Source organism: Salvelinus fontinalis, unplaced genomic scaffold, assembly GCF_029448725.1.
Source record: "Salvelinus fontinalis isolate EN_2023a unplaced genomic scaffold, ASM2944872v1 scaffold_0002, whole genome shotgun sequence".
Classification (NCBI taxonomy): Eukaryota; Metazoa; Chordata; class Actinopteri; order Salmoniformes; family Salmonidae; genus Salvelinus; species Salvelinus fontinalis.
Genome location: NW_026600211.1, coordinates 137161 through 155421, shown reverse-complemented (window position 1 = coordinate 155421; position 18261 = coordinate 137161). Strand labels below are relative to the sequence as shown.

Here is an 18261-nt window from a genome sequence, read left to right as displayed (position 1 = left end):
GTTTAATACACTTTTCGATTGTAACGGCAGCCTTCCCTCTCTTCACTAGAAGAGAGAGTGTAGCAGGGATCGGACCAACACGCAGCGTAGCCAGTGCTCAACATGTTTAATTAAATGAAAACAGTGGACACTTACAACGATACAAAACAACAAAATGTGGCAAACCGAAACAGTCCTATCTGGTGCAGACAAAACACAGAGACAGGAACCAACCACCCACAATCCCCAACACAAAACAAGCCACCTATATATGATTCTCAATCAGGGACAACGATTGACAGCTGCCTCTGATTGAGAACCATATTAGGCTGAACACAGAAACAGACAAACTAGACACACAACATAGAATTCCCACCCAGCTCACGTCCTGACCAACACTAAACAAGCAAAACACATAAGAACTATGGTCAGGACGTGACATTGATCAAAGTGTTACCTGAAATTAACATTGTTAGTTGGCCCAAACTTAGCTCCAATTTACGCAAAAACGTGTGAAAAAACTTCAGTCAACTTAAAATGATGTGTTTGCTAAAATGTTTTCATGTTCATTCAACTAGAAATGATTATTTGGGCATCTTAATTAAGAAGGTCTGTGCAACTGGTTACATTTAACATACAATGTTTTAAACCTACATGATTACTTTGTGCATGTTCATTTATACAGTAATTCATATTCAACAAGTCCTCAACTGGGGGTTGAACTCACAACCTTCTGGATCACAGCATTCCGAGCTTCCTGCTACTCCACCAAGTCTGTGTCAGTGATCAGTTAATCAGACTATTCTCTCATCATTGATTTGAGTTACTTATTTCAGTAATAGTCTAATGTTGGTGGGCATAGTACTCATTTTTATGTTTCTCCTTAATCGCTATGATAAATAAAATCATTTTACTTGAGTACTTTTAACAGAGCTGAGATTTACTTTGAAGTGCAAAGTGTAGCAGTACAGATGAACTCAGTAATTGACACAGACACGGTGACATAGCAGGAAGATTTGTGTCCTGTGTCCCAAGAGGTTGAGAGTTCAAAGTCCAGGTGAGGATGTGTTGAAGGATAATTACTGTAGAAATGAGTTTGCACAATGTCATCATATTTGTCAAATATGTCCGTTGAAAATATTGTATGTCAAAAGCATCGTTTATGTATGTGTAACTAGTTTCAAAGCCTTTTTTAGTTAAGATGTCCAAATAATCATTTCTAGTTGAATGAACATGTGAGGTAAGTTGAGCAAACACATCATTTTAAGTTGACTACATTGTGTACATTTTCAGAAGTTGGAGCTATGTTTTGGCCACCAAAACATGTTAAGATCAGGTAACACCTTGATCGAAAAGTTGAGAAAACTTAAAAAGGCTGTAGAACCAGTTACATAAAGATGCACTGTGCAGAAATCGCTCCGCCATTTCCTGGTTGCTAAAATTCGAATAGTTTGCCTAATTTCGGTTTGTGACAAAACAAGCAAGTGTAGCGTAGAAAATCATTCTATCATCCATAACCAAAAATATAGTATTTTCAGCTGTTTGAAGCCGGTGTACAAAACAAAATAAAAGATGCAAAAAATAAACTTAAGAATGGGAAGCATAGAAATAGCCCACATAGAACAGATCTACTGCTTTTTAGACTTGCTTACAATGAGAATGACAGATCTATAACTCACATCTATAACTGTTACTTGTTGGGTCGGGTCACCCAACAAGTAACATATTGCAGCTATAAGGATTTTTTACAGCTATTGGTTAGGCCTGTAGGTACCCTATGTTTGGGGTTCTAGCCTGGGTTAGGCCTGTATGTACCCTATGTTTGGGGTTCTAGCCTGGGTTAGGTCTGTAGGTACCCTATGTTTGGGGTTCTAGCCTGGGTTAGGCCTGTATGTACCCTATGTTTGGGGTTCTAGCCTGGGTTAGGCCTGTATGTACCCTATGTTTGGGGTTCTAGCCTGGGTTAGGCCTGTATGTACCCTATGTTTGGGGTTCTAGCCTGGGTTAGGCCTGTATGTACCCTATGTTTGGGGTTCTAGCCTGGGTTAGGGCTGTAGGTACCCTATGTTTGGGGTTCTAGCCTGGGTTAGGGCTGTAGGTACCCTATGTTTGGGGTTCTAGCCTGGGTTAGGCCTGTAGGTACCCTATGTTTGGGGTTCTAGCCTGGGTTAGGCCTGTATGTACCCTATGTTTGGGGTTCTAGCCTGGGTTAGGCCTGTATGTACCCTATGTTTGGGGTTCTAGCCTGGGTTAGGGCTGTAGGTACCCTATGTTTGGGGTTCTAGCCTGGGTTAGGACTGTATGTACCCTATGTTTGGGGTTCTAGCCTGGGTTAGGACTGTATGTACCCTATGTTTGGGGTTATAGCCTGGGTTAGGGCTGTAGGTACCCTATGTTTGGGTTTCTAGCCTGGGTTAGGGTTGTAGGTACCCTATGTTTGGGGTTCTAGCCTAGGTTAGGACTGTATGTACCCTATGTTTGGGGTTCTAGCCTGGGTTAGGACTGTATGCACCCTATGTTTGGGGTTCTAGCCTGGGTTAGGCCTGTAGGTACCCTATGTTTGGGGTTCTAGCCTGGGTTAGGCCTGTAGGTACCCTATGTTTGGGGTTCTAGCCTGGGTTAGGGCTGTATGTACCCTATGTTTGGGGTTCGAGCCTGGGTAACTGTTCGGTCTGTATCTCCATTGTGTTTATATGCATTACAGTTGGGGGTGTTTGCTAAAGTGTTCGGGTGTCTGTGAGTCTATTTTAGTGTGGCACTCCAAAGGTCTCCTCTCTTTAAATGACAACATCATAAAGAGTGTAGTGTGGCTTTTATTTTGAAGGTTGGCCTGTGTGTTTCCGTGTCTGTTTTCTCAGTAACACACCTCCCCTGGGCGACTCAATGAACTATTCTTTTTCCATTCCTTCGCTTGCATCGTCACTCTACCTCTTACTCTCGTTCTTCTGTACCTCTCTTGCTTTCCCTCTACTCTCTCTTTCTCTCTCTCTCTCTCTCTCTCTCTCTCTCTCTCTCTCTCTCTCTCTCTCTCTCTCTCTCTCTCTCTCTCTCCCTCTCTTTCTCTCTCTCTCTCTCTCTCTCTCTCTCTCTCTCTCTCTCTCTCTCTCTCTCTCTCTCTCTCTCTCTCTCTCTCTCTGTGTGTCTGTATAAAGGGCAGGTTTGTATGGTATAACAGGGAGCTACTATACTACATAGTTTTTATAACCCACAACCCCCCTCTCTCTCCCTCCCTCCCTCCCTCTCTCCCCTTCTCTCCCTCTCCTTTCCCCCTTAGACTGAACTCCCTTTTTCCTCAAAGGTCATCTTTGGTCACTCTGTTTATCCTTCTCCCCTCCCCCCATCTCAATTCAATTCAATTTGCCAAAACAATGTAAACTCTCTCGCTCCCTCTCTCTTTCACTCTCTTCATTTCCCCTACCCCAACCCCCTCTCTCCTCACAACCCCAGCCCTTCTCTCCTCTCAAGCCCAGCCCCTCTATCCTCACAACCCCAGTCTCTCTCTCCTCACAACCCAGCCCCTCTCCTCACAACCCCAGCCCCTCTCTCCTCACAACCCCAGCCCCTCTCTCCTCTCAACCCCAGTCTCTCTCTCCTCACAACCCCAGCCCCTCTCTCCTCACAACCACAGCCCCTCTCTCCTCACAACCCCAGCCCCTCTATCCTCACAACCCCAGCCCCTCTCTCCTCACAACCCCAGCCCCTCTATCCTCACAACCCCAGTCTCTCTCTCCTCACAACCCCAGCCCCTCTCTCCTCTCAACCCCAGTCTCTCTCTCCTCACAACCCCAGCCCCTCTCTCCTCACAACCCCAGCCCCTCTCTCCTCACAACCCCAACCCCTCTCTCTTCACAACCCCAGCCCCTCTCTCTTCACAACCCCAGCCCCTCTCTCCTCACAACCCCAGACCCTCTATCCTCACAACCCCAGCCCCTCTCTCCTCACAACCCCAGCCCCTCTCTCCTCACAACCCCAGCCCCTCTCTCCTCACAACCCCAGCCCCTCTCTTCTCACAACCCCAGCCCCTCTCTCCCCAGCCCCCCAGCCCCTCTCTCCTCACAACCCCAGCCCCTCTCTCCTCACAACCCCTTTCTATAACCTTCTCTCTGTTGTAATGTTTCCTCAGGGTTGTGTGAGTGTTTCAACATCGATGTTAAGCGGCCTCGTATCTACACTGGTCCAGAGGAGGCCCTGTTTGGTTTCTCTGTGCTACAGCATGACAATGCGGGGGACAAATCGTGAGTATCAACGTCTGTATGTGTGTGTGTTTGTCAAAGGTCAAAAAGGGGGTGCTTATATTTGTCCTGTTTCACTGCATGAACAAGTGGGTAACCTGTAGGTGTACAGGTTATTGATGGCGACCCTGGAGCGATTAGGGTTCACTGCCTTGCTCAATGGCAGGCTACCTGCCGCCCTCCAGGCTACCTGCCGCCCTCCAGGCTACCTGCCATCCTCCAGGCTACCTGCCGCCCTCCAGGCTACCTGCCGCCCTCCAGGCTACCTGCCGTCCTCCAGGCTACCTGCCGTCCTCCAGGCTACCTGCCGCCCTCCAGGCTACCTGCCGCCCTCCAGGCTACCTGCCGCCCTCCAGGCTACCTGCCGTCCTCCAGGCTACCTGCCGTCCTCCAGGCTACCTGCCGCCCTCCAGGCTACCTGCCGTCCTCCAGGCTACCTGCCGCCCTCCAGGCTACCTGCCGTCCTCCAGGCTACCTGCCGTCCTCCAGACTACCTGCCATCCTCCAGGCTACCTGCCGTCCTCCAGGCTACCTGCCGTCCTCCAGACTACCTGCCATCCTCCAGGCTACCTGCCGCCCTCCAGGCTACCTGCCGTCCTCCAGACTACCTGCCATCCTCCAGGCTACCTGCCGTCCTCCAGGCTACCTGCCGTCCTCCAGACTACCTGCCATCCTCCAGGCTACCTGCCGCCCTCCAGGCTACCTGCCATCTTCCAGGCTACCTGCCGCCCTCCAGGCTACCTGCCATCCTCCAGGCTACCTGCCGCCCTCCAGGCTACCTGCCGTCCTCCAGGCTACCTGCCGCCCTCCAGGCTACCTGCCATCCTCCAGGCTACCTGCCGCCCTCCAGGCTACCAGCCGTCCTCCAGGCTACCTGCCGTCCTCCAGGCTACCTGCCGTCCTCCAGGCTACCTGCCGCCCTCCAGGCTACCTGCCGCCCTCCAGGCTACCTGCCGCCCTCCAGGCTACCTGCCGTCCTCCAGGCTACCTGCCGCCCTCCAGGCTACCTGCCGCCCTCCAGGCTACCTGCCGCCCTCCAGGCTACCTGCCGTCCTCCAGGCTACCTGCCGTCCTCCAGGCTACCTGCCGTCCTCCAGGCTACCTGCCGCCCTCCAGGCTACCTGCCGTCTTCCAGGCTATCAATTAGTGTATCTGTAGTAGAATGCATTGATAAAATCCTCTTACCTGATTGGCTGTGTGTGTGATTGTGATGCAGGATGCTGGTTGGTGCTCCTTGGGATGGACCTTCCAATACCAGGAGAGGAGACGTGTACAAATGCCTCGTGGGAGAGGAGAGGAGCTCCAACTGCACCAAAACCAACCTAGGTGAGAGACAACCACAGATCTAGGATCAGCTTCCCCTCCGCTGATCCTAATCTTAACCATTAGGAGGAGAAACACTAAACTGACCATAGCTCAGCCTCTAGGTAATGTCATCAACCATCTCTCTCCTCCCTCTCTGTCTCAGGTGAGAGCACGTTACAGAATGTATCTAGAAACCTGAAGAACTCTCATCTAGGAATGACCCTCACTCCAGACTCACCTGATGGATTCCTGGTACGTTCTCTGTCCTATTGGCTGACTGGTTGACTGATTGATTGATGAATTGATTGAGTCAGTGGACTAACACGGTCTTGAGTCTTGTAGACAACATGTGTTTGATCCTGGGTTACATATGGCTGTAGGAACTGAGTCAGTCCTGGAGGGATGTGGTGGGGGTGAGAGGAGGAGGTGGTGTGTTTGTTTGGTGTGGACTTTTCAATGAGTCAGCTGAGGGATGTGGTGGGGGTGAGAGGAGGAGGTGGTGTGTTTGTTTGGTATGGACTTTTCAATGAGTCAGCTGAGGGATGTGGTGGGGGTGAGAGGAGGAGGTGGTGTGTTTGTTTGGTATGGACTTTTCAATGAGTCAGTCCTGGAGGGATGTGGTGGGGGTGAGAGGAGGAGGTGGTGTGTTTGTTTGGTGTGGACTTTTCAATGAGTCAGCTGAGGGATGTGGTGGGGGTGAGAGGAGGAGGTGGTGTGTTTGTTTGGTGTGGACTTTTCAATGAGTCAGCTGAGGGATGTGGTGGGGGTGAGAGGAGGAGGTGGTGTGTTTGTTTGGTATGGACTTTTCAATGATTCAGCTGAGGGATGTGGTGGGGGTGAGAGGAGGAGGTGGTGTGTTTGTTTGGTGTGGACTTTTCAATGAGTCAGCTGAGGGATGTGGTGGGGGTGAGAGGAGGAGGTGGTGTGTTTGTTTGGTATGGACTTTTCAATGAGTCAGTCCTGGAGGGATGTGGTGGGGGTGAGAGGAGGAGGTGGTGTGTTTGTTTGGTATGGACTTTTCAATGAGTCAGCTGAGGGATGTGGTGGGGGTGAGAGGAGGAGGTGGTGTGTTTGTTTGGTATGGACTTTTCAATGAGTCAGCTGAGGCCATGTTTAGAAGGAATTAACATTAGAGGCCATGTCTGTGTGTGTTCAGAATCCCCCCTCATTATAGGGCAGCTTTTCTTACCATACATTCAAGCACACACACACACACACACACACACACACACACACACACACACACACACACACACACACACACACACACACACACACACACACACACACACACACACACACACACACACACACACACACACACACACACACACACACTCTCTCTCTCTGGGCCACGTTGTCCTAGCAGAGTCTTCTGATCCAGGTATCTCCAGATCTCTATGGTTACAGAGGAATTACTGGGTGGCTGTGCCAACAAGCAGCCACTCCTGTGTGTGTGTGTGTGTCTGCCAGCAGTTTGCAGCTACTCTAGGTGCAGAGTCAAACACAGTTCACTAATGCCAGGGCCAGCGCACCCTGTTTTTGCGTGTGTGTGTATTTTAACCCCTGTGGTAGGGTCTAAAACAGGATCGGAATGGAGCTCCGGCCCTTTGTAATGACAGGTCTACCAAAAGCCATAGCAGCTTTCTCTCATCCCTCTCTCGCCATCCCTCCCTCTGTCTCTCTCTGTCTCTGTGTCTGTACTGTAGCTGTGCTGGGGCCTTTGGTAATGACAGGGCCATGTTTTCTCTTTCCTCCCTCCCTCCTTCACTCTTTCCATTTTTCTTTTGTCTCCTAGTGTGTATGAATGTTGTTCCTTTTATCCTAGCTCTCCTCTCTCCCCACACTCCTCCTTTCCCTTCCTCTCTCTTTGGTTTTAAAGCCAAATAAATAGTATGCTTTGAAGACATCAATATTGTTATGTGACTGTTCTGCCTCACCTCATTCACTACAATTGGGATTAAATGGCTTTATTGGTCTGCTGCGTTCCAGCTCTGTTAAAATACTCATGAAAACTCATGAAAACTGCCAACATGTCAACAACTTCTTCACCCCAACCCTCGTGCTCTCTCTCTCTCTCTTCTCCCTCTCTTTCATTTGATCTGTTCTCAAACCACAATTATATGCTTTTCCATGACATACCCCCCCTCGCTTATACCCAATTCGTCTCCTCATCTCTCTTTCACTCTCTCCACATTCTCTCTCTCAGTCCCCCTTCTCTCTCTCTCTCTCTCTGACTCTCTCTTTCTCTCTCAGGCCCCCGTCTCTCTCTCTCTCTGGTTCTCTGTCTTTCTCTTTCTTTTTTTCTCTCTCTTTCTCTCTCTTTCTCAGTCCCCCCCCTCTCTTTCTCTCTCTTTCTCAGTCCCCCCTCTCTTTCAGTCCCCCCCCTTTTTGTCTCAGCCCCCCCTCAATTAAATCTAATTTCAAAGAGCTTTATTGGCATGGGAAACATATGTTTACATTGCCAAAGCAAGTGAAATATATAATAAACAAAAGTGAAATAAACAATAAAAAATTACACTCACAAAAGTTCCAATGGCTTTATACCGTGTTGTAGCGATGTGCAAATAGTTAAAGTACAAAAGGGAAAATAAATCAACTTAAATATGAGTTGTATTTACGATGGTGTTTGTTTTTCACTGGTTGCCCTTTTCTTGTGGCAACAGGTCACACATCTTTCTGCTGTGATGGCACACTGTGGTATTTCACCCAGTAGATATGGAAGTTTATCAAAATTTGAGTTGTTTTCAAATTCTTTGTGGGTCTCTGTAATCTGAAGGAAATATGTCTCTCTATGGTCATACATTTGGCAGGAGGTTTGGAAGTGCAGCTCAGTTTCCACTTAATTTTGTGGGCAGTGTGCACATAGCCTGTCTTCTCTTGAGAGCCAGGTCTGCCTACGGTGGCCTTTCTCAATAGCAAAGCTATGTTCACTGAGTCTGTATATAGTCAAAGCTTTCCTTAAGTTAGGGTCAGTCACAGTGGTCAGGTATTCTGCCACTGTGTACTCTCTGTTTAGGACCAAATATCATTCTAGTTTGCTCTGTTTTTTTGTTGATTCTTTCCAATGTATCAAGTAATTATCTTTTTGTTTTCTCATGATTTGGTTTGGTCTAATTGTGTTGCTGTCCTGGGGCTCTGTGGGGTCTGTTTGTGTATGTGAACAAAGCCCCAGGACCAGCTTGCTTAGGGGGCTCTTCTCCAGGTACATTTCTCTGTAGGTGGTGGCTTTGTAATCAAAGGTTTGGGAATCACTTCCTTTTATGTGGTTGTAGAATTTAACGGCTCATTTCTTGATTTTGAGAGTAATTGGGTATCGGCGTAATTTTTTCTAGGTCAGCATCCCGGAGTCGCCTCTTCACTGTTGACGTTGAGATTGGTATTTTGCGGGTACTATTTAAGGAAGCTGCCAGTTGAGGTCTTGTGAGGCATCTGTTTCTCAAACTAGACACTCTAATGTACTTGTCCTCTTGCTCAGTTGTGCACTGGGGCCTCCCACTCCTCTTTCTATTCTGGTTAGGGCCAGTTTGTGCTGTTTTGTGAAGGGAGTATTAAACAGCGTTGTACGAGATCTTCAGTTTCTTGGCAATTTATCACATGGAATAGTCTTAATTTCTCAGAACAAGAATAGACTGACGAGTTTCAGAAGACAAGTCTTTGTTTCTGGCCATTTTGAGCCTGTAATCAAACCCACAAATGCTGATGCTCCAGATACTCAACCAGTCTAAAGAAGGCCCGTTTTATTGCTTCTTTAATCAGAACAACAGTTTTCAGCTGTTCTAACATAATTGCAAAATGGTTTTCTAATGATCAATTAGCCTTTTAAAATGATGAACTTGGATTAGCTAACAGAACGTGCCATTGGAACACAGGAGTGATGTTTGCTGATAAGGGGCCTCTGTACGCCTATGTAGATATTCCATAAAAAAATCTGCCATTTACAGCTACAAAAGTAATTTACAACATTAACAATGTCTACACTGTATTTCGGATCAATTTGAGGATATTTTATGGACAAAAAAATTGCTTTTCTTTCTAAAACAATGACATTTCTAAGTGACCCCAAACCTTTGAACGGTAGTGTATGTTGAAGAGGGTGGGGCTCAAGCTGTATCCCTGTCTCACCCCACGGCCCTGTGGAAAGAAATGTGTGTGTTTTCGCCAATTTTAACAGCACGCTTGTTGTTTGTGTACATGGATTTTATAATGTTTTATGTTTTTCCCCCAAAACAGCATTTCATCAATTTGTATAGCAGACCCTCATGCCGAATTGAGTCAAAAGCTTTTTTGAAATCAACAAAGCATGAGAAGACTTTGCCTTTGTTTGACAATTGGGGTGTGCAGGGTGAATACGTGGTCTGTCGTACGGTAACCCCCCCCCTTCTCTCTCTCTCTCAGTCTCCAACCCTCTTTCTCTATCTGGGTCTGCCTCTCCTCCACTCATTCTACTGGTGTATATTGGTGTGTTCAGTAGCAGTCCTGACCAACAGCCCAGTGGGGAAGTCAACTCTGTCCTTGCCTTGTGCCTCTCACGCTCACCAATGAATCAGTGCTAGCTAGGATGATATGACACTTGTGTATGTTATGTTACCTTTACAGGTTCACTTACAGCAGTAATAATAATCACGTGTGTGTGTGTGTGTGTGTGTGTGTGTGTGTGTGTGTGTGTGTGTGTGTGTGTGTGTGTGTGTGTGTGTGTGTGTGTGTGTGTGTGTGTGTGTGTGTGTGTGTTCCAGGCGTGTGCGCCCCTGTGGTCTCAGGAGTGTGGTACGTCAGTCTTCAGTACGGGGATCTGTGCTTCTGTCAGCGACGACCTGGAACCTAGAGAGACCATCGCCCCTACAGCACAGAGTAACTGCACACACACACACACACACACACACACACACACACACACACACACACACACACACACACACACACACACACACACACACACACACACACATACACACACACACATACACACACACACACACACACACACACACACACACACACACATATCACAGCTGAATGGTAATGACTCTGTTACAGTAGAGTTCATTTCATGGGGTTCTGGGGGTTATGTGGGTCCTTAGTACTCTCAGCGTTCCCTTATGGATCCAATAATGTGTGTTTTCTGTCCAGGATGTGCAACATACATGGACATAGTGATCGTTCTGGATGGCTCCAATAGTATCTATCCCTGGTATGAAGTCCAGAACTTCCTCAGTAACATCCTCAGCAAGTTCCATATCAGCCCAGAACAGATGCAGGTAAGGTTGTGTGTGTGTGTGTGTGTGTGTGTGTGTGTGTGTGTGTGTGTGTGTGTGTGTGTGTGTGTGTGTGTGTGTGTGTGTGTGTGTGTGTGTGTGTGTGTGTGTGTGTGTGTGTGTGTGTGTGTGTGTGTGTGTGTGTGTGTGTGTGTGTGTGTGTGTGTGTGTGTGTGTGTACATTTCTGTGATGAAATCCTAGGGATTCTGTTGGTTGAGTCTCAGTCAACTAGACAAGCCAGTCCTTTACACTGAAACACACAGTGGGGTAATCTGATGAGAATGAATGGATGGACTTATGCAATGGCACAAGAGCAGGCCTAAACATGAGGGGAGAGGCAACATGAGGGGAGAGGGGAGAGGAAACATGAGGGGAGAGGAAACATGAGGGGAGAGGGGAGAGGAAACATGAGGGGAGAGGAAACATGAGGGAAGAGGGGAGAGGAAACATGAGGGGAGAGGAAACATGAGGGGAGAGGGAACATGAGGGGAGAGGAAACATGAGGGGAGAGGAAACATGAGGGGAGAGGGGAGAGGAAACATGAGGGGAGAGGAAACATGAGGGGAGAGGAAACATGAGGGAAGAGGGGAGAGGAAACATGAGGGGAGAGGAAACATGAGGGGAGAGGAACATGAGGGGAGAGGAAACATGAGGGGAGAGGAAACATGAGGGGAGAGGGGAGAGGAAACATGAGGGGAGAGGAAGTAGCAGTGGGGTAGAAGTTAGGGGAGGATGGGAGATGAGAAGGAAAGGGGGAGAGGGGGAAGATTAGAGGAGAGGGGGAATAAGGGGTTTGGAGGGGGTCAGTAGCAGAGGGGTAGAGGTTTTGGTTGAGGATTGGAGAGGGAGATGGGGACAAGTAGAGGACAGGGGGAACATGGGGTCATGCTCTATCTGTGGATATCCCACTGTTTGCTCAACTACATTGGAAAGACAGCCAGACACCATTGTGTGTGTGGTTTTGTTTCTACCATGACCGTGTATGGTTGTGTTCAGGTGGGGGTTTTGCAGTACGGTGAGGTTGCGGTCCATGAGTGGTCACTGAGAGACTACCAGACAACACAGGAGGTGGTTGAAGCAGCTAAGAACATCAGCCGACAGGAGGGGCGGGAGACACGCACAGCATACGCCATCCACATGGGCTGGTACGTCTGTCAATCATTCATACGCCATTCTCATTGGCTGGTCAATGTCTCAATCATAACTCACTCTGCCCTTTAACAATGTCAAATATTTCCTTATTCTTTTCTTCTCTGTGGAACATGGAATCCAGCTGAGGCTGAGGGGTATAGAGGGGTCAGAGGTCAAAGCATAACAAACAGCTGTCTAATATGGACACCTGATATCTCACACCATAAAAGTTATCCTTTGAAAATTACATTCCTCCTTTATTAAACTTATATACATATAGTGTACCACACCCGTACTCTACACGCCACGGCTTTCATTCTCACTCACACACACCCGTACTCTACACGCCACGGGTTTCATTCTCACACACACACATCCGTACTCTACACGCCACGGCTTTCATTCTCACACACACACACCCCCGTACTATACACGCCACGGCTTTCATTCTCACTCACACACACCCGTACTCTACATGCCACGGCTTTCATTCTCACTCACACACACCCGTACTCTACACGCCACGGCTTTCATTCTCACTCACACACACACACAGTCTTGTACAGCTAACCTTGTGGGGACATACAATTCAGTCCCATTCAAAATCCTATTTTCCCTAACCCCTAACCCTAAACCTAACCCTAAATCCTAACCCGTACTCTTACCCTAACCCTAACCTTAGCCCTAGCTTCTAACCCTAGCTCCTAACCCTAAACCTAATTCTAACCCTAACACTAATTCTAACCTTAACCCTAAACCTCCTAGAAATAGCATTTGATCTTGTGGGGACTAACAAAATGTCCCCAGCTGGTCAATTTTTACTTTGTTTACTATTCTTGTAGGGACTTCTGGTCCCCACAAGAATAGTTAAACATGTCCACACACACACACACACACATGTCTCTTATGTCTCTATTTTGGTTTGGTCAGGGTGTGAGTTGGGGTGGGTATTCTATGTTCTATTATTTGTATCTCTATGTTTTGGCCGGGTAGGGTTCTCAATCAGGGACAGCTGTCTATTGTTGTCTCTAATTGAGAACCATACTTAGGTAGCCCTTTTTCCCACCTGTCTTTGTGGGAAGTTGACTTTGTTTATGGCACATAGCCTTTCGCTTCACGGTTTGTTTTGTAGTGTTTATTGTTTTGTTTGGCGTCTTTTCTAATAAAAAGAAAATGTACGCTCACCACGCTGCACCTTGGTCCTCTTCTTTCAATGGCCGTGACAACACCACTGTCATTACCTTTCATCCACACCACCGCTACTGAAAACAGACTGCTTTCTATTACTAATACTATTAACCAATGTTCCCTCCAATGTTTTTAATCTCTGAGCAAATTTCAGGTCAGCTGAGCACAAAGTTGAACGGGGAAATTCTATGCAACTTCCGGCATGCGTTTACTGTGAACACTGAGGCTGTACCCATTTTAAATTTGTTTTAACAGTGGTCAAGTAGGCTACTGTGGCTATTTGATCTTAATGTAGGCCTACTAGATTGGGCTACCATCAAAAACAATGGAGAAAATGCATCCCATAACATTTTAACATGGACATATCATTCAGCCAACAGTAGCAGCCGATGTGTGGTGCTCAATGTAGGCTTACATTCCATCAGACGTTTGAATAAAACATGCAGGGCTTGACATTAACCTGTTTATAACCACTTGTCCTTCAGACGAGGTGACTGAAAATGTTGTTGTGTTGTTTGATGCAAGAGACCACTTTACAAAATAAAATGTATTATTATTCCCACACCATTATTACAGAGAATCAGACAAATTATTGCCACGTTCTTCAAAATGAGAGGACCAAGGCGCAGCGTGAATTGAGTTCCACATCTTTCTAATACAAAGTGAAACTAGAAACAAAACTTACAAAGAACATGACGTCGCAGTGCCCAAACACACTAACACAAACAATATCCCACAACCCAGGTGGGCACAATGGAGAATTTAAGTATGATCCCCAATTAGAGACAACGATAATCAGCTGCCTCTAATTGGGAACCATACCAAGCTCACCAACATAGAAATAGGAAAAACTAGAACACCCCCCTAGTCACGCCCTGACCTACAACACCATAGAGAACCAAGGGCTCTCTTTGGTCAGGGCGTGACAATTATGCTACCCTCTGCCTATTGGCTACTTAGCTTATTCAACCTATTTAAAAATACAACACAGATTTTCAAAGATGTCTAGAAATGCACACGTTCTGTGCTCTTGTAGGAAGCAACCACTCCCCTGTTGCTGACTACAGATTCTATATAACTGGGCTAATAACTCACAAGCAGAGAATATGAACAAATGTGCACAAGTGGCTACATGCAGCTCTCACTTTGATCTCAAAACAAGAACATCTACTGACAACTGCTTATGCTGTAAACAGTCCAGTTCAAAGTGAAAGGCACAGACAATGGTCTATTTGCATATATGCCTACTGCAGCTCTGATTGGTTATAGCGCACCGGTCTGTGTAGAGTATGGGCCTGTGCAATAGAATCCTACTCCGATGCATTCTGAATACAACAACATCTCTTCGTTTTGTTTTGGTATGTTGTATTGAAAGTGGCTAATATTGCGTTGATTCGATCACAATTTCCACAGTAAAGGGAAACGTTGATATTGTTAACTAACGGAAAACTCCAGAAAGTTGATTGAAGTTCAATCTCATGCTTCTCTGCGTGTGCTGATATTTATTCTGCACGGCAGTCCAGGGGGAGCTGCGCATGCGCACTGCACGCAGTTTAGAGGGGACATTGTTATTAACCCTTGTTTATGAGTGCTGGGTCGAAACGGTCATAGAACATGTCTGTCTGTCTGTCTGTCTGTCTGTCTATCTGTCTGTCTGTCTGTCTGTCTGTCTGTCTGTCTGTCTGTCTGTCTCGGTCTGCCAGTCTGTCTGTGCTGTTTTGTTTCTTGGACTTCTTGTATGAATCAAACACATACAGATGAAAAGATACCAGAGCTGGCATTGGTAGGAAGACTGACGGGGTTGGCTGTTGCTGGGTCAGCAGAGCTGCAGGTGTGGCCACTGTAGTACAGCCTGGTTAGCTCCTACAGCCACTGCAGCTGTACAAACACACACACACACACACACACACACACACACACACACACACACACACACACACACACACACACACACACACACACACACACACACACACACACACACACACACACACACACACACACTGTGAGGACGCTGAGAGACAAGAAGAAAGTACAGTGAGTGAAAATGTCATGGACAAACGGACATGAAACAAAACAAGGACAGCATCTGGACAAGGGGAGCAAAACAACATTAATGCAGACATGTGGAAGAAACTGAGGAAGTGACCGATATAGGGGAGGGTCCAGGTGAGTCCCATGAAGCGCTGAGGCGCCTAACGATGGTGACAGGTGTGCGTAATGATGGGCCGCCTGGCGCCCTCGAGCGCTAGAGAGGCGTGACACACACACACGCAGGCACGCACACACACACACACAAACACACACACACACACACACACACACACACACACACACACACACACACACACACACACACACACACACACAGGAAGCAGTATAAGACACATAGAGGCTAAATGAGTGATATAGGAGAGTTAAGCAGTCTATTAAAAGGGTATCAGCTACTGCCTCTCACTGTGTCATACACATTTTACCATGTGACACACACACACACACATGCTGTGTCATGACCACACACACACACACACACACACACACACACACACACACACACACACACACACACACACACACACACACACACACACACACACACACACACACACACACACACACACACACACACACACACAGGAAGCAGTATAAGACACATAGAGGCTAAATGAGTGATATAGGAGAGTTAAGCAGTCTATTAAAAGGGTATCAGCTACTGCCTCTCACTGTGTCATACACATTTTACCATGTGACACACACACACACATGCTGTGTCATGACCACACACACACACACACACACACACACACACACACACACACACACACACACACACACACACACACACACACACACACACACACACACACACACACACACACACACACACATGTTGTGTCATGACCACACTCCTGACTATAGAAGTGTAAGTACAACCAGACCTCCCAATTAACACCACTCTTTCATCTAGCTCCTCCCCCTTCTTTCTCTTCCCTTCATCTCTTTCTCTCATTTTCTCTTCTCCCCTTCCACATTCTGTTCTCACATATGTCCCTCTCTTTCTCTCATTTCTCCCCCTCCTTCACTGTCTCTTTCCCCCAGTTTAATCCCCCTGTATTTCACACAATCTCTCAGCCACATCAGAGCTGGGCTCTTACCCACCTCTTTTTACTTGTGTATTTCACACTATTCTTTTATTTATAACTTTCTCTGTGTCTCTTTCTCGCTGTATGTTCCATAGGACCTGGTCTCTCTGCTCTCTTTAATTGGTCAAGTGACTCTGCAGCACAGTAATTGCTGGTTTATTCCTGCTTTATGCGTGTTTGCAATAAACTGTTTTAAAAGTGTTTTTCTCTCTTGCTCCACTAGTGTTCTAGAATGTTGATCTTCAGTCATCTCTCCTCTGCACAATCTCACCTTATGTTACTTTTCCTTCCCTCTCTTTTTCCTTTCTTCTGCTTCATCCTCCTTTCCTCCATCTATCCTCTTGTGCTTTCTTCTGTCTCTCCTCCCTCTCTTCTCCTTTCTCTCCTCTCCTCTCTCTCTCCTCCCTCTCTTCTCCCCTCTCCTCTCTCTCTCCTCCCTCTCTTCTCCTCTCTCCTCTCTCCTCTCTCTCTCTTCTCCTCTCTCTCCTCCCTCTCCTCTCCTCTCTCTCCTCTCCTCTCTCTCCTCCCTCCCTTCTCCTCTCTCCCCTCTCCTCTCTCTCTCCTCCCTCTCTTCTCCTCTCTCTCCTCCCTCTCTTCTCCTCTCTCTCCTCTCCTCTCTCTCCTCCCTCTCTTCTCCTCTCTCTCCTCCCTCTCCTCTCCTCTCTCTCCTCCCTCTCTTCTCATCTCTCTCCTCCCTCTCTTCTCATCTCTCTCCTCCCTCTCCTCTCCCTCTCCACCCTTTCTCTCTCTCTCCTCCCTCTCTTCTCATCTCTCTCTCCTCCCTCTCTCCTCTTGCAGCTGGCTGGCTGTATAATTAGCAGGCTGTGCAGGGGAAAGGGTTGTTTTTAACCAGACCGTCTCTTGCGGGTTCACCACATACTTTATATTTAGCTTGGGCCAGAGTTACGCCTGAAAATTACTGAGTTCACTAACACTGGCTGCACTAGGCCATTGTGTGTGTGTGTAAGTGCTAGCAGACTCTACCCACTAAGTGTCCAGTGGTCAAAACAGGTCACCACCAGACAAACAGGGTGTGGTTATATGTATGATGTGTACGTGTGTGTGCATGTGTGTACTTGTATGTGTACAAGCATGTGTGTGTGTGTGTCTGTGTGTGTGTGTGTGTGTGTGTGTGTGTGTGTGTGTGTGTGTGTGTGTGTGTGTGTGTGTGTGTGTGTGTGTGTGTGTGTGTGTGTGTGTGTGTGTGTGTGTGTGTGTGTGTGTGTGTGTGTGTGTGTGTGTGTGTGTGTTGTCGTTGCACATCCTTTGTGTTTAGGTTAGATTGAGTGTCATGGTAACACCAGCGATGTGGTAGAGCTGTACTTTAAAAGGAAATTACCAACTGTATTTAATGACTAGACTGACTGACTGACTGTCTGATTGACTGACTGACTAACTGTCTGAATGATTGACTGACGGACTGCCTGTCGGACTGCCTGTCTGTCTGACTGTCTGACTGTCTGACTGTCTGTCGGACTACCTGTCTGACTGACTGTCTGACTGACTGCCTGTCGGACTGTCTGACTGACTGACTGACTGACTGACTGTCGGACTGCCTGTCTGTCTAACTCATATATGGTCAAGTCTGGCCTGATTACGCCTATGGTTATTTGTCATTTTAGGGGATTTTTCAGGGTCTGTGTCACTATCCGTATCGTAACCAATCTGTTTCATAAACAGTTCTTGGAAGCGATCACACACACACACGTCTTTGTCACTCTCCCTCTCACACCCAATTTCTGTTTTTCCAACTGTGTTATTAACTCTGAGGATCACTCTACATCACATATGTCAGAGTCAAGGCCCGCGGGCCACATCCGGCCCGCGAGAAGGTTTTTTACGGCCCCTGGGATGATCTTGATTTATTATTAGAACCGGCCCGCAGACCGCAGCAAGCCGGCAGCCCGCAGATCTTTTACACGCACCAATACTACATTTCCCACAATGCAACGGTGACGCACCGAGCAGTAGGCTGCTTCATTTCAATATTTATTGGCACAGCAGTCGTCAGCATCACAGTAAAATTA

General features: G+C 47.3%; 1 protein-coding gene across 1 annotated transcript in view; it reads left to right on the top strand.

Moving 5' to 3' along the window:
• Nucleotides 1-18261, top strand: part of LOC129841894 (integrin alpha-10-like) — a 58884-nt gene that overhangs the window by 14835 nt on the left and 25788 nt on the right. Inside the window, exons 2-7 of the mRNA XM_055910241.1 lie at nt 4103-4214; nt 5428-5537; nt 5680-5768; nt 10253-10367; nt 10647-10774; nt 11769-11917. Coding sequence (XP_055766216.1) covers nt 4103-4214; nt 5428-5537; nt 5680-5768; nt 10253-10367; nt 10647-10774; nt 11769-11917 — 703 coding nt within the window. The remainder of the gene's footprint in view (nt 1-4102; nt 4215-5427; nt 5538-5679; nt 5769-10252; nt 10368-10646; nt 10775-11768; nt 11918-18261) is intronic.